General features: G+C 37.8%; 1 protein-coding gene across 1 annotated transcript in view; it reads right to left on the reverse strand.

The window, feature by feature from the left end:
- The window catches only part of LOC149238752 (putative protein phosphatase 2C 25), a 341969-nt gene that overhangs the window by 310501 nt on the left and 19322 nt on the right, over nucleotides 1-12146 (reverse strand). Inside the window, exon 2 of the mRNA XM_089373182.1 lies at nucleotides 6396-6763. Coding sequence (XP_089229308.1) covers nucleotides 6396-6763 — 368 coding nt within the window. The remainder of the gene's footprint in view (nucleotides 1-6395; nucleotides 6764-12146) is intronic.

The raw sequence follows: 12146 nt of genomic DNA on the forward strand, positions 1-12146 counted from the left end.
CAAAAGTGACATCATGGCTTATCTCTACTTCCCTTTGACCAGGTACATAGACTCTATATGCCTTAGAAGTCTCACTGTAGCCCACAAACATTCCTTTCTTCCCAGTAGCGTCCAGCTTACTTCTCTTTTCTTTCGGCACATGAAAATAGACAGGACATCCAAAAATTCTAAAAATGTGAGACATCAGGTTTCTAAACAGAGAAAACCTCTTCGGGATTTTTGGAGTCCAAAGCGGAATGAGGGCATCGGTTTTGAATGTACACAGCAGTATTTGCAGCTTCTCCCCACAGAAACTTTGGAAGACCCTGGTCACATAGCATGGCACGGGCAGCTTCCACAATAGTCCTATTCTTGCGTTCAGCAACACCATTCTGCTCAGGAGTATATGCAGTGGTAGTCTCCCTCTTAATGCCAGCTTCTCTGCAAAAGTCTTTGAACTCATTTGACTCATATTCAGTGCCATTGTCAGTCCTCAAAATCTTGATCTTCTTTCCGGTCATATTTTCCCAAGGCTTTGAAGGTACGGAACCACATGAAAGCCTCATCCTTCTTCTTCAAGAAGTATATCCAGGTTTTGCGAGAGAAGTCATCAGTAAATGTCATATAGTAAGAACATCCCCCCAGGGATGTTACAGGCAACATACCGGAAAGATCAGAATGGACCAGTTGCAATATCTCAGATGTCTTTGTGACACTTGAGGGGAAAGGTCCCCTTGTATGTTTTCCTTCAGCACAGCCCTTACATACACCTTTATGATTATTTCCAAAATCAGGCATCCCTGTCACCACCTTCCTTGCTTCGGGAAGAGCCTTGTAATGAAGGTGTCCAAATCTTCGGTGCCATAGTTCGGTTTGACGGATAGTATCACAAGTCATAGCTCCCAACGGACTCCCTCCAACCTGGTAGAGTGTACCAACTCTAAAACCAATTGAGATAGCTTCCTTGAAGCTCTTCTTCCACATGAGTACCTTTCCATCAGAGAAAGTTACATTGAATCCTTTGTCTTCCATGGCAGATACAGACACAAGGTTCTTCTTCAATTTGGGTACATAGAGTACATCTTGTAGATGGAGGACTTGTCCTTGAGACAAGTGGAGGGTCACAGTCCCGGTCCCTTTCACAGGATAAGTGGCATTATCCCCAAGGGTAATTTCTAGATTAGTATCCCTTTCAGCCATGTCAGAAAGTGCTTCCTTGAATCCGATGATGTGTCTTGAGGCACCACTATCGATTAGCCAGACATCCATAGTGTCGGGCGGAGATGCAGCTGAGAGAGCAGATATTAGAATATACTCATTTCTTTTATCAACAACATTAGACTCCTCATACCTGGTATTTCTGGTCCTTTTAGAAGGTGGATGGTTTCCTTCAAAGTGAGCCTTCCTCTTTCCTTTGGATTTGTCATTTCTTTGATTCCCATTCCTTCGGTTGTTGTTGTTGTCGTCACTATCGGGAGAATTCTTCTGGAAGGGGCATTCTCTAGCATAGTGTCCAGTCCTATGGCAGGTGAAACATTTACCCTTCTTCTTTTGAGTCTTAGTCCTTCCTTTGTCCTTGGAACCACCAGAGTTCTTCTTTCGGGAATGAGCAACATAGGCAGCATTTCTTTCATTATCAAATTCCTTCATCCTTGTTTCTTCTTGCATACATCTAGACAGAAGCTCATCAAAGTTAGGGATGGTATTATTGTTGAGAATGGTAGTTGTGAATACTTGCCATTCATATGGAAGTCCTCCAAGTGCGGTGAGAACCATCTCACGATCAGCTATTGTCTCCCCAATAGCTAGCAGATTGTTCCTGGTTTCGGTCAACTTCATAAAGAAAGTTTGAATAGACTCGTCTTGGCCCTTCTTCATATTCTTCAACTTGTTCTTGAGGAATAGCACTTGGTTCACATTGTTTACTCGGAACATAAGTATCAGTTTGTCATACATCTCCTTGGATGTGCCTAGTTCAGATATGTAGGCAACCAGACTCTTATTTATGGATTCCCTGATCAGCAGTTTTGCTCTGATTTCTCCCTTCTTATACTTGTGTTTAACAGCAGCAGAGGCATTTGATGGAGGTTCTTGAATCTTCCCTGTCACATGATCTAGGAGATCATGATCTTCTAATTTGAGATCTAATAACATCTTCCAGGCATGGAAGTCATCACTTCCAGTCAGCTTGTCATTCTCCCTGAATTCAAGCTTAGAGGAATCCATTTCCTTCGATGATGATTGCTATAGATAGAGTTTGTCTTCACCTCAGCTCTGATACCATGTAAAGTTTTGTAGATGTTCTATGCTAAGAGCAATTTCACTTTTCTCACAACAATCATACAAGTAGATAAGCAAAATGCAGATAGAACATATAAGCAGATCTTACAGAAGACAAATCAGAAACAAGAAAAATGTATGTGTTTGTTTCGGCGGTCAACAGGATGCTTCAACCAGCAAAGTCTCCTTTGGTCAGCCAGCCCAGCATGTGTCACAACAACCCTCCAACCAGTAGATGAGTCAACCCAAGTCAGTTCTACAAAAGTCAACGCTGTCCTGAAAAGTCAACGCAGGGGCAGCAAGCTAAAAGTCAACGCAGCAGCAAAACGATCAACCCTTTGACCTCGATTTTTGTGCCAGGTAGTATGGCCTTCAAAAATCGAACCTCCCACAAGTTTTCAGCTTGTTTGGATCAAGCGTTGACCAAAGTCAACGCTGGTCAAAACTTCTGCGAAACCCTAGCAGCAGAAAAATCCTCTTCGTCCTTCCCACATGTGGCTGAAATTCGTCCTCCAGGTAGCTCGTACTTTTTAGGATGAGAGAGGAAGATGTGAGTTGTTTGTGTGATCAAATTCTCTCCAACTTTTCCTGTATATATATATCCATCAATGAGGGTGTGTGACACATCTGTTGGGCATGTGAGCCTACATTGCAAAACTGGCTGACCTTTGCACATATAATTTATTAAGAATAATAAATTCAAAATATAAGTTCTGCTCATCGGATTAAGACTATTTTTATATGGATTTTACACCTCTCAGAAAGAGGAATCCAACAAAAATATTAGCCTCTTAATCTAAGCATCAGAACATGGAGTTTGGACCTAGTTGTCCAAATTTAACACAATGGGATCTACAACAAGTGTTTTTTCAACTAGTTCTGCCTCACTGGAGGATTGCACTACACAGACAAGATCATTCTATCGTTGTTCCAACTAGTGTCTTTTTCTTTGTGATATATGCTGAAGGACAACCTAGTTGCACTCACCTAAGTGTTGAAAGATGGACTCGAGATCAAAATTGAAAATTTTTACAGTTGCAGGCATTAGCTGTCAAATGATTCCTTCCAATTCATTATGATAAATCAAAAAAGGTCCCAACACAAAGTTATGAATTCAATAAATTAATTTGTAACTTTGTCTAGAAATATTCAATATGTGATCAATGAAATTGAATACTTGAAATTTAAAATCTTTGGGGCTGCTTGGTTGGTCCTCATATATTGCAAGAATAGTGAGATCTTTTCCAAATGTCCTTGCACTTTACCTTAAAAAACATGCGAGAGTGTCCTATTATATGAGAATTCTTAATCAAGGAACGCACACTCTATGCAAGTGCACAATCCATCTTTGACCTTCCCAGGTCGTCTCATCCAAAGTTGGCTTGCAATGAAACCTTGGGTGCAAGAAATATCTAGCTACATGTAAACGTCAAGGAAGATGGTTGTTCCACCTATTATCAATGATCTTCCAAATAGTTAGTTACTTTGTTGTTCTCGATGCTTGTTTTCGATGCAATTTGTTAGCACTAATTTCTACACCTTGTAAATTAATGTAATTTTTTAAAAATCAGCAGTAGAAATCGGCTAGATATAGGACATCTCCCTAGTAAATCTCCCTCTTTCTTTGGGCTGGTGCTTGCCAACATCAAGGGGATGTCCCTAGTCTTTGTTCTTGCTGTTCTAAACAGTAAATCTGCGATAAACAAGAGAGTGGCTGTTTGACCATCAAGTTAGTGGCCAAACAAGTGTGTAAAAACCCATAAATGTAGTCTGCGGAATGGTCCCTATAAAATCAGTCTTTAGCATATTTAAGTGGCTAATTGCCCAAATAAATAGATGAAATAACTCTTAATTTATTGCAAAAAATACCATTGAATCAAACAAACTAGAGTGAGTGGATCAAAACTAAATTTTATTCCATAAGAGCCAAATGGTTGGCAGCACAAAGATGACTATATCACAGAACTTGAAGACAATGATATCTTGACACGAAATAATAAAAGCTAGAAAAAAGAGAGAAGAGAAAAGGTTGCTTGTTTTTGCTCAAGACAATTTGAATCAGAACATTGGCCTTTCGCTGCATTTATCAGTGTTATCAGAACTAGACCGAAAACGATGTAATCGATGAGTTTGACCCCCAAACCAGTCCAGTTCGAAGTCTGGAACCAGAAAAGGCTGGTTCAATACCAAACTTGCCAGTTCTATAGCAGAACTAGCCAGTTCAGTACCAAACTAGCCCTTTTTCAATTTCATTGAAACAGATGATTCCATACAATGCACCCAAGGATGTTCCAAACACAATTTTTTTATAAAAACTTAAAAAGCAATCATTTTTAGGTGGGGCAGCCTAATATTCAATCCTAGGGCCCTACTATTGCTATGCAATTAATGGTAATGTTAAAAATTTAAGTAAAAGGATGCAAATGAATGATAAAGGAGAATGTCATCCTTTTACTCATCCTTTTACTTAAGAATTTAACATTATCATTAATTGGCTCAGGATGTTTGAGAGTGGTTCCAACCTCGTTGGATTTCATATGGAGAAAGTTCAATTTTAGATCCCCACTCAAAATCCAACAGACTTAACAATTTTTAGGATTTCAAGATTGGGGGGATTGCAATGTTTCCATTGGATTTTGTCATGTGCGGGGATATGGAACTAGCATTTAACCAAGAGCACCCGAGCCTTCTATGTAACTTGATGATAGTGGCATTGATTATTGAACTCCTCTGTCATGACACTAGTAAAAATGTACCCGTCACTAAAACAAAATCTTGACCTGACATGTTAAGCTTTATCTATCTTATTTTAATGCTTAGAGGGTGAGACTGATGACAAAGATCCCAATATAGGCAATGATTTTGACGATATGTAGGTATTTGTTGTAGCATGATAATTTTTGGATACTAGAGGCGATCTAGAGCATGTTTGTTGATGTATTTTTGGTTCAGACACGGATTGCACTCAGTGCTATTTTGGTTATATGCATCCTTACATGTTATATAAATGAGAACTTTTGCATATTTGTGTATAGATGGTTTTGATTCATATGGATGCACCAGAATATATATGTTTTTCTTTAAAATTTGAATATTTTATGTATTTTTTGGACAATCGATTTTTTTGGTACAGCTATTTACCAGTTTCGGCCCTATCTAACTAGTTCCCAGTTCGGGGAGTCTACTAGGTTCGGTAAACGGCTCAGTTCTGCTAACATTGGTATTTCTAATAATTTTACCCATTTAATTCATACTAAGAGGAGAAGGAGCTCAAATTCTCCATTAATGGTCACTAATGTGCATGGTTGGTCCAACTGAGCTCTGACTGTAGAAGAAAACCGAATTAAGTGGCCCTTGCTTAAGTTGAACTAAAGAATCCCCGATTTGTCATGTGATAAAAATATCATGGCTAATTCGCCTTGGGTAATTTCTCCTTATTCTTGGCAAATTTTGTCATGAAATATCCCAAGGCAATTTTAGTAATTCGACTTGCCTAGTTTTCCCCAAGTTATTTGAATTAGCATAATTTTCCTCCATCAAACCATCCTTAGAAATTAAAAATTTAAAATTTAGCTAATTTTATGAAGTCGAGATCATATGTTTTTCTCTGAAGGATAAAAGTGGGTGAAATAAGGAAAAAAAATATTTAAAATCCAACTAAGAAATTGCATATCAATGTACAAAATAAAATAATTGCTCAGGGACTACATAGAAGTTCCACTTAAGAAACGGACACCAAGAAACCCTGAATAATTGAAAATTCTACTCACGTTGGTTTCATAATGTAAACCGTGAATCACTCTGCTTAGACCTTTATTTAAAGTGGATACCATAGGCATAGACAAAATAGCTGAAATATCAAGAGCTCTAACTGAGAACACTTTTGATATCTACTAAAAGAATAGTCTTTGTTATTGGTAAACAAGCAGTATTTCTTGACTTAAATATAACATCAGAGAAAGGTGCAAAATCACTAAAGGTAGTGTAAGCAGAATAAACAACAACAAGACATAACTCAGGCCTTGAACTAAAAATGTCAGACAGAAGCACCAAGTTAGCTATATTATGTGATCCACAAAGCATTGTAAGATGCATAGAAAATTTTAATTGATAAGAATACAGTGATAGAGAAAAACCTGAATGATGCCTTTGACACGCCAGACCCCATGTTTCAGAACTACAATTCGGGAATCATCAGGATGAAGAGCTTTCAGCTCCTGTCTGACCTCCTCTTCACTAGCATTATGATCCTTTGTCAACTGCTCTGCTGTTATTTTATTACTGGACGTTGATATGCTTCCCATTACTGCCCGAGAGTCCCCAACATTGGCAACATACAGTTTTTCACCCCATATAACTCCAACTAGGCAGCATGAACCAACTGCTGCAATCAGTGGCGTTGTCTTCCATGATCTAGTAACGTGTGCAAGAAACCCCTCCTCAGTGGCAATAATAGCCCTCCTAAGGACCTCATCTGACATACATCCTTCTTCCCATGCAAACCCTACAAGATCAAGTCCAAGATTTTAGAAACGCACCTAAAATTTTAAAACAGTTTTACTATCAAAGTTCCAACACTAAACTCAAGTCTATAGCAGAAAATAAATTTACTAAAACAGGCTGATTCAGCGTTTGACAATGGGTATAAGGAACACAACAACTATAGATACACGAAAAAAGCTTCAGTTAGCTAGCTTATATTAGAATATTATTAGACCGATTCAGATATGCCAAATGACTGCAGAATGCCATGAAAATTCTGTGGCAGTAACACCTGTAAGCAATCTTACCATCACTAATAGTTTCCTATTATTTTATTTAGTTTTGATCATTCTTTAACATGGTTCAGCACAATAAGACAATGGCTGTCAGTCAGTCTGTTCCTAAGATACATGTGCCTAGATTTGATCTCATCTCACATATTTTCACTTTTCTTTATTGCAGCTGTTCCATCTTCTGTTGACCAATACTTTTATTGCAGCTGTTCCATCTTCTGTTAACCAATACTTACATTGGATGAGTATTCCTGACATGTGAGACTTGCAGATTTGACCCATAAATATGCAGCAAAGTTGTCAATCTCATATATGTCTCCAGAAAGTAGTAATTTTAAATATTGCCACATTGCAATGTTATATGCAGTAATAAGTTCACAAAAGGTACCTGGCATTCAGATCACTGCTTCACCAGCCTGTTATGAGCTAATGCTGTGCTGTTATGGAAAGGCCTGTGGGAGATCAGATACAGCAACCCTTCATAAGAGAAAACTTGGTTATTTTTGCCAAGGGATGTTTTCCTGTTATACAGTGTATCAAATTTTATCATGACAGCTAAACATTCTCCATTGTTTACCTTTTTCAACACCAGAATCCTGCTAGGCAATATTTGTCAAAATTACAATTTTGGATTCATGAAATTGTTGTTTTTAATGCAGAAATGGATTCAGCACCGTCAAACACCCCTATTGCAATAGGAATGTGCAATGTTAACATCTGATATCTGCAATTCCATCAATCCAAAGTAATTCTTGCCGGATTTATGCTAAAAAATGTCAATTTCCTCTCATTATTTTGAGCCATGGCAACAATATTTATACTTTGTTTGCAAAGGCAAACATCATACCTCAAGGCTCAAAGTTCAAATATCTACAAGTACTTTGCTGCATAAGCAATTGTTCATCTTATAGCTATCCAGCATTTGACTTCCAAGATGCTATGTCTTTTCAAAAGGTTCAGGGAAGAGAGAATGAGGTGGAAAAGTTTAAGGAATGGGTGGAGATGATCCGAATTTACAACGGCAATGAAATGATATACAGATTTGTAACCAAAATACAGAGATAGAGTGAAACTTGACTTTTATTAATAAATGGAAAGTGTTGAAACTTTATAAATGCAGAATGAAAACAAACTAGTCCAAAGGTGGTAGCTTATCTTTAGGAAGATATGTGACGGTTACGTGCCTTCTTGGATTGTCTTACAATGAGGCTCCAAGGCATTTTTATCATAAAAAAGCAATGAGAAAACCCTAATATCCAAAAACCTAACCCTAGGAGACGAAGTGACAAAAGGTTTGTGGGCCACAATAGGGTAAGTTGAAACATCAACTTCTCAGAGTCACAACTTTACATACGATCTTTGTTTGGGGCGCTCAATAGCTTGTTGGAAAGGTCTAAATGAGAAGTACATTTTCCAACTGCAGAGTGCTTGCTTTGCCAAAAAACGTCATTTAGGACCTCAAAACGGCTTTGGAAATTCAAGACCAAAAAACTGTAGAAAAACTGTCAAAATAGAAAATTGTGCTATGAGTCAATGGAATAGGTCCATCCTTAAGAAGCAATGGTCTTTGTTGACCACTCTGTGTCAACTACCCTATAGCAGCATATATTTTTTCAAAGCATTCCATCATGTTCGAGCAATTATACAGCCAAAGATCATCATTATCATTCAACAGTTTTGTCTTGAGAAGCAATAATGTAACCCAAATTTTGCAGCTCTTTGGGTCATCCTTGTAAGAATGATTCTCGTATGACTATGAAGCCATGTAAAAACATCTAGGTAAGTTTTTTACCCTCCAACAATTATTCGCGTTTCCGAACCCAAATAATTCGCAGAGCTTTTCTCCCACATATACCCCAAAGCTAGAGCAGAGTTCGATGGTAAAGTCTCAGGTGTATTCCTAGTGTTATCGACTCTATGTATGTTTATCATACTAGATCATGTCTTGAGTCTCGTAAAATTTGGTTAAGCCTAAGTGTCTATTTTTAATTATTAAAATTTCCAACTAGTCGGAAATTTAATAATTATTTGGATGTAAATAGTAAAATCAGATGTTTGTAAAAGTTGAAGGGGGTAGAGTGCTCATAATTACAACCTCTACACCTCAAATTTATGTTTAGACACCTTTTGAGGGTTGAAATTATGTCTATTCCCTCAAATTATCTTTATTTTTGGTTTTCTAGCAAAAAAATAACCACAAATTAATCAAAAATTTAAAATTGAGAGAAAATAAAATTCTCTCCAAGTGGAAAACCGAATTTTTGGAGAACGTGGTCTTTCCCAAGGAAGAATTAAATTTGACAAACTCAATTCCAAGGCAGAAAAAAACCCACCAAAATTCAATAGCGTCAGAAAAGAAGTATTTTTTTCAAGAAAATCGATTTTTTGGGTCCAGATGGTTGAAGAAAATTCGTGGGTCAAAAAGAAATTAATTTTTCAAGGTCCTCCATCAAGGGAAAAATCATTTTTTTAAGAAAAACTGAACTTATGGACCAAGGTGGTTAAGTCAAAAGTGATTTTTTGAGGAAAAAAGTTCAAAATAATATTTTTTGGACCAGGAAAAAAGGGGTTTATTATGGAATTCGAATTTCTTCATCCAGATCAAGGGACAGGATTTAATTTTGGCATGGATCAAGCATCTAGCAGTTGTTATTCTCCAAGATCAAGTCAAAATTGTGCAACTTCTTGGACCTAACCATTTTCCACTTGGAGGGGGGATCTAGCTCTCTCTATTTTTCTATAAATTGAGCCTAAGGCTCCTCATTGTATCATATTTGGATGGTGTATTGGCTTTAGAAGCTTTGTAATTTTTCCTGATTAATTAAAACAAAGTCTTTGGGGGCAAGATTATTGTGTATCTCTTCAACTTGTTGTGGTAATTTATATTGGTTACTGTTATTTTAATTCCTACATGCATTTAACTTGTTAAGTTCATTAGCCATCTAGATCTAGTGGTTACTTGTTTGTACCTCTATTTGGATTGGTGAAGTATTGTTGGTTGGGTAGATCTGGTGTTTCTTGTTTGAACCACTAGACCTCCTTCCCTCGATACCATCCAACCCTAGTGAATCTAACAACATCTTTCAAGATTGTGTAGGAAATATTTTGTGATCAGGTGCGAGGCATTTGAAGAAGTTATTGTTTGAACCTTCATCTCCTTAGCTCGCAGCAACTAAGAACCCATAGTGGGTTTCCTCAAAGGCCCATCATAAAAATTTGTTGAAGGGAGTTTTTCTTTGCCAATCATCTGAAGTAAAAAAAAAAAAAAATTATTAATATTTAATCTCTATTTTTTGTGCTATAAATGGATAGATCTGCTTACAAGAGCTTTTTGATTATTATTGTAAATTATTTGTAAATTATTTCTTTTAGATAAAACCATCTAAACCCTTGTAAATATTTCCTCATCCTTTGTATATATAGCCATTTTGTTTTCTTCATTTTAACTTTGTTTTTGCAGGTGTTTCTGCTCTAGATCAAGGAGGGCCAAAATGTTGAGGGCTTCAGCCCTCACCTAGCCTAGACGGCTAGGGTTTTGGGCACATTTTCTTTATTTCTGAAGATCGTCTAGGTTCTCTGCAGAATCTCTAGGGTTTCTAGGTTTTCTAAGGCCTCTAAAGCATTGAATCCAACATTTTGGGCCTCTTTTGCATCAAAGAAAAACTCTTGAGGGCAGCCGCAGACCATTAGGCCTCAGATCTGGGCCCTGGCACTTCTGCAATTTTCTTGTGTAAGGGTTTCACCTAGCCTAGACGGCTAGGGTTTTGGGCACATTTTCTTTATTTCTGAAGATCGTCTAGGTTTTCTGCAGAATCTCTAGGGTTTCTAGGTTTTCTAAGGCCTCTAAAGCATTGAATCCAACATTTTGGGCCTCTTTTGCATCAAAGAAAAACTCTTGAGGGCAGCCGCAGACCATTAGGCCTCAGATCTGGGCCCTGGCACTTCTGCAATTTTCTTGTGTAAGGGTTTCACCATATTAATTTTTCAGTGGTTTATCTCTCACTTAGGTGTAATTTTTCAGGAGTATTTTCATTTTTAGGCTCATGATTGGAGTTCTGTTCCTTTTTGTGGCTGGCCACAGATATAATTAGCCATTTCAGTGTTGGCCACAGGCCAAATAGGGTGCTTTACCCTAGCCGCAGGCTTATCTAACAATTTTGAGTTTTCAGGGGTGTTTTCTTTCCACCGCAAGCCTAATCTAGCCTTATTACCTTAGCCACAGGCTTATCTCACCTCTTTTATCTAGCCGCAGGTCCTAAGGGCATCTCTCTTCCTAACCACAGACTTGCTAAGGGTTTTTACTTCAGTCACCAGATTTACATACTAATCCTTTGTTGGTTGCATCCTTAACTCATCGTTTGTAAAGGATATCATTGATTTGGGTTTGTGATTACGCCATTTCAGGTCAGATCATTTGGGGGACTGTTTCCAGAATAAGTCGTGGGCCTTTTAGAGGAATTCATCATTGTTTTATTTCGCTTGAAAGACTGATACTGAGCTTTGCAGGCCTCTGTCCATCATTGCAGAAGTTGTCAATTTTATTCTTGCATCACATCGTTGGGGATTCCTTTTGGGCCTAGCTGCAAGGCATAATAGCCTCTTTACCATCTGCTCCACATTCATCTATTGCAGACTGTCAATCAAACCAGATCTGAAGTGTTACATTGCAGAGGCTAAAACAATAAATTTGGTCATGCACTAATCATAAGAAGTATCATAACTCCTAAACTTGCTTGGCTATCAGGTTTTTGGTGACTGATCTTGTTGACTGTGGGCTGATATCTCTTGACAGTGGTGCTTTTGAGGTCTGGTGCAAAGGCATTTTCCAGGTCTGGCATCTGTTTTGCAGGGATATCATCATTGACATTTCAAGCCTCTGTTGTGAGTTGAGATTCATCATTCTTGAGTGTTGTTAAAACAAAGACACTGCACCTCTTTTCCTATAGGCCGATAGCCCTTCTCAACTGTCATCATCTTGTTGCAAGATTGAAAGCATTTGAGGTCCTTTTTTTGAGAAGTTAGTGAGCTATCTTTAAGTAAATCCACTAGTCTTTTGAGGAGGTCTTATATTTTGTAGAGTTGTCAATTGTAAATCTCCTTAAAGAAGTGAAG

Source organism: Pinus tabuliformis, chromosome 8, assembly GCF_031772625.1.
Source record: "Pinus tabuliformis cultivar Carrire ecotype Pingquan chromosome 8, CPIR1, whole genome shotgun sequence".
Classification (NCBI taxonomy): Eukaryota; Viridiplantae; Streptophyta; class Pinopsida; order Pinales; family Pinaceae; genus Pinus; species Pinus tabuliformis.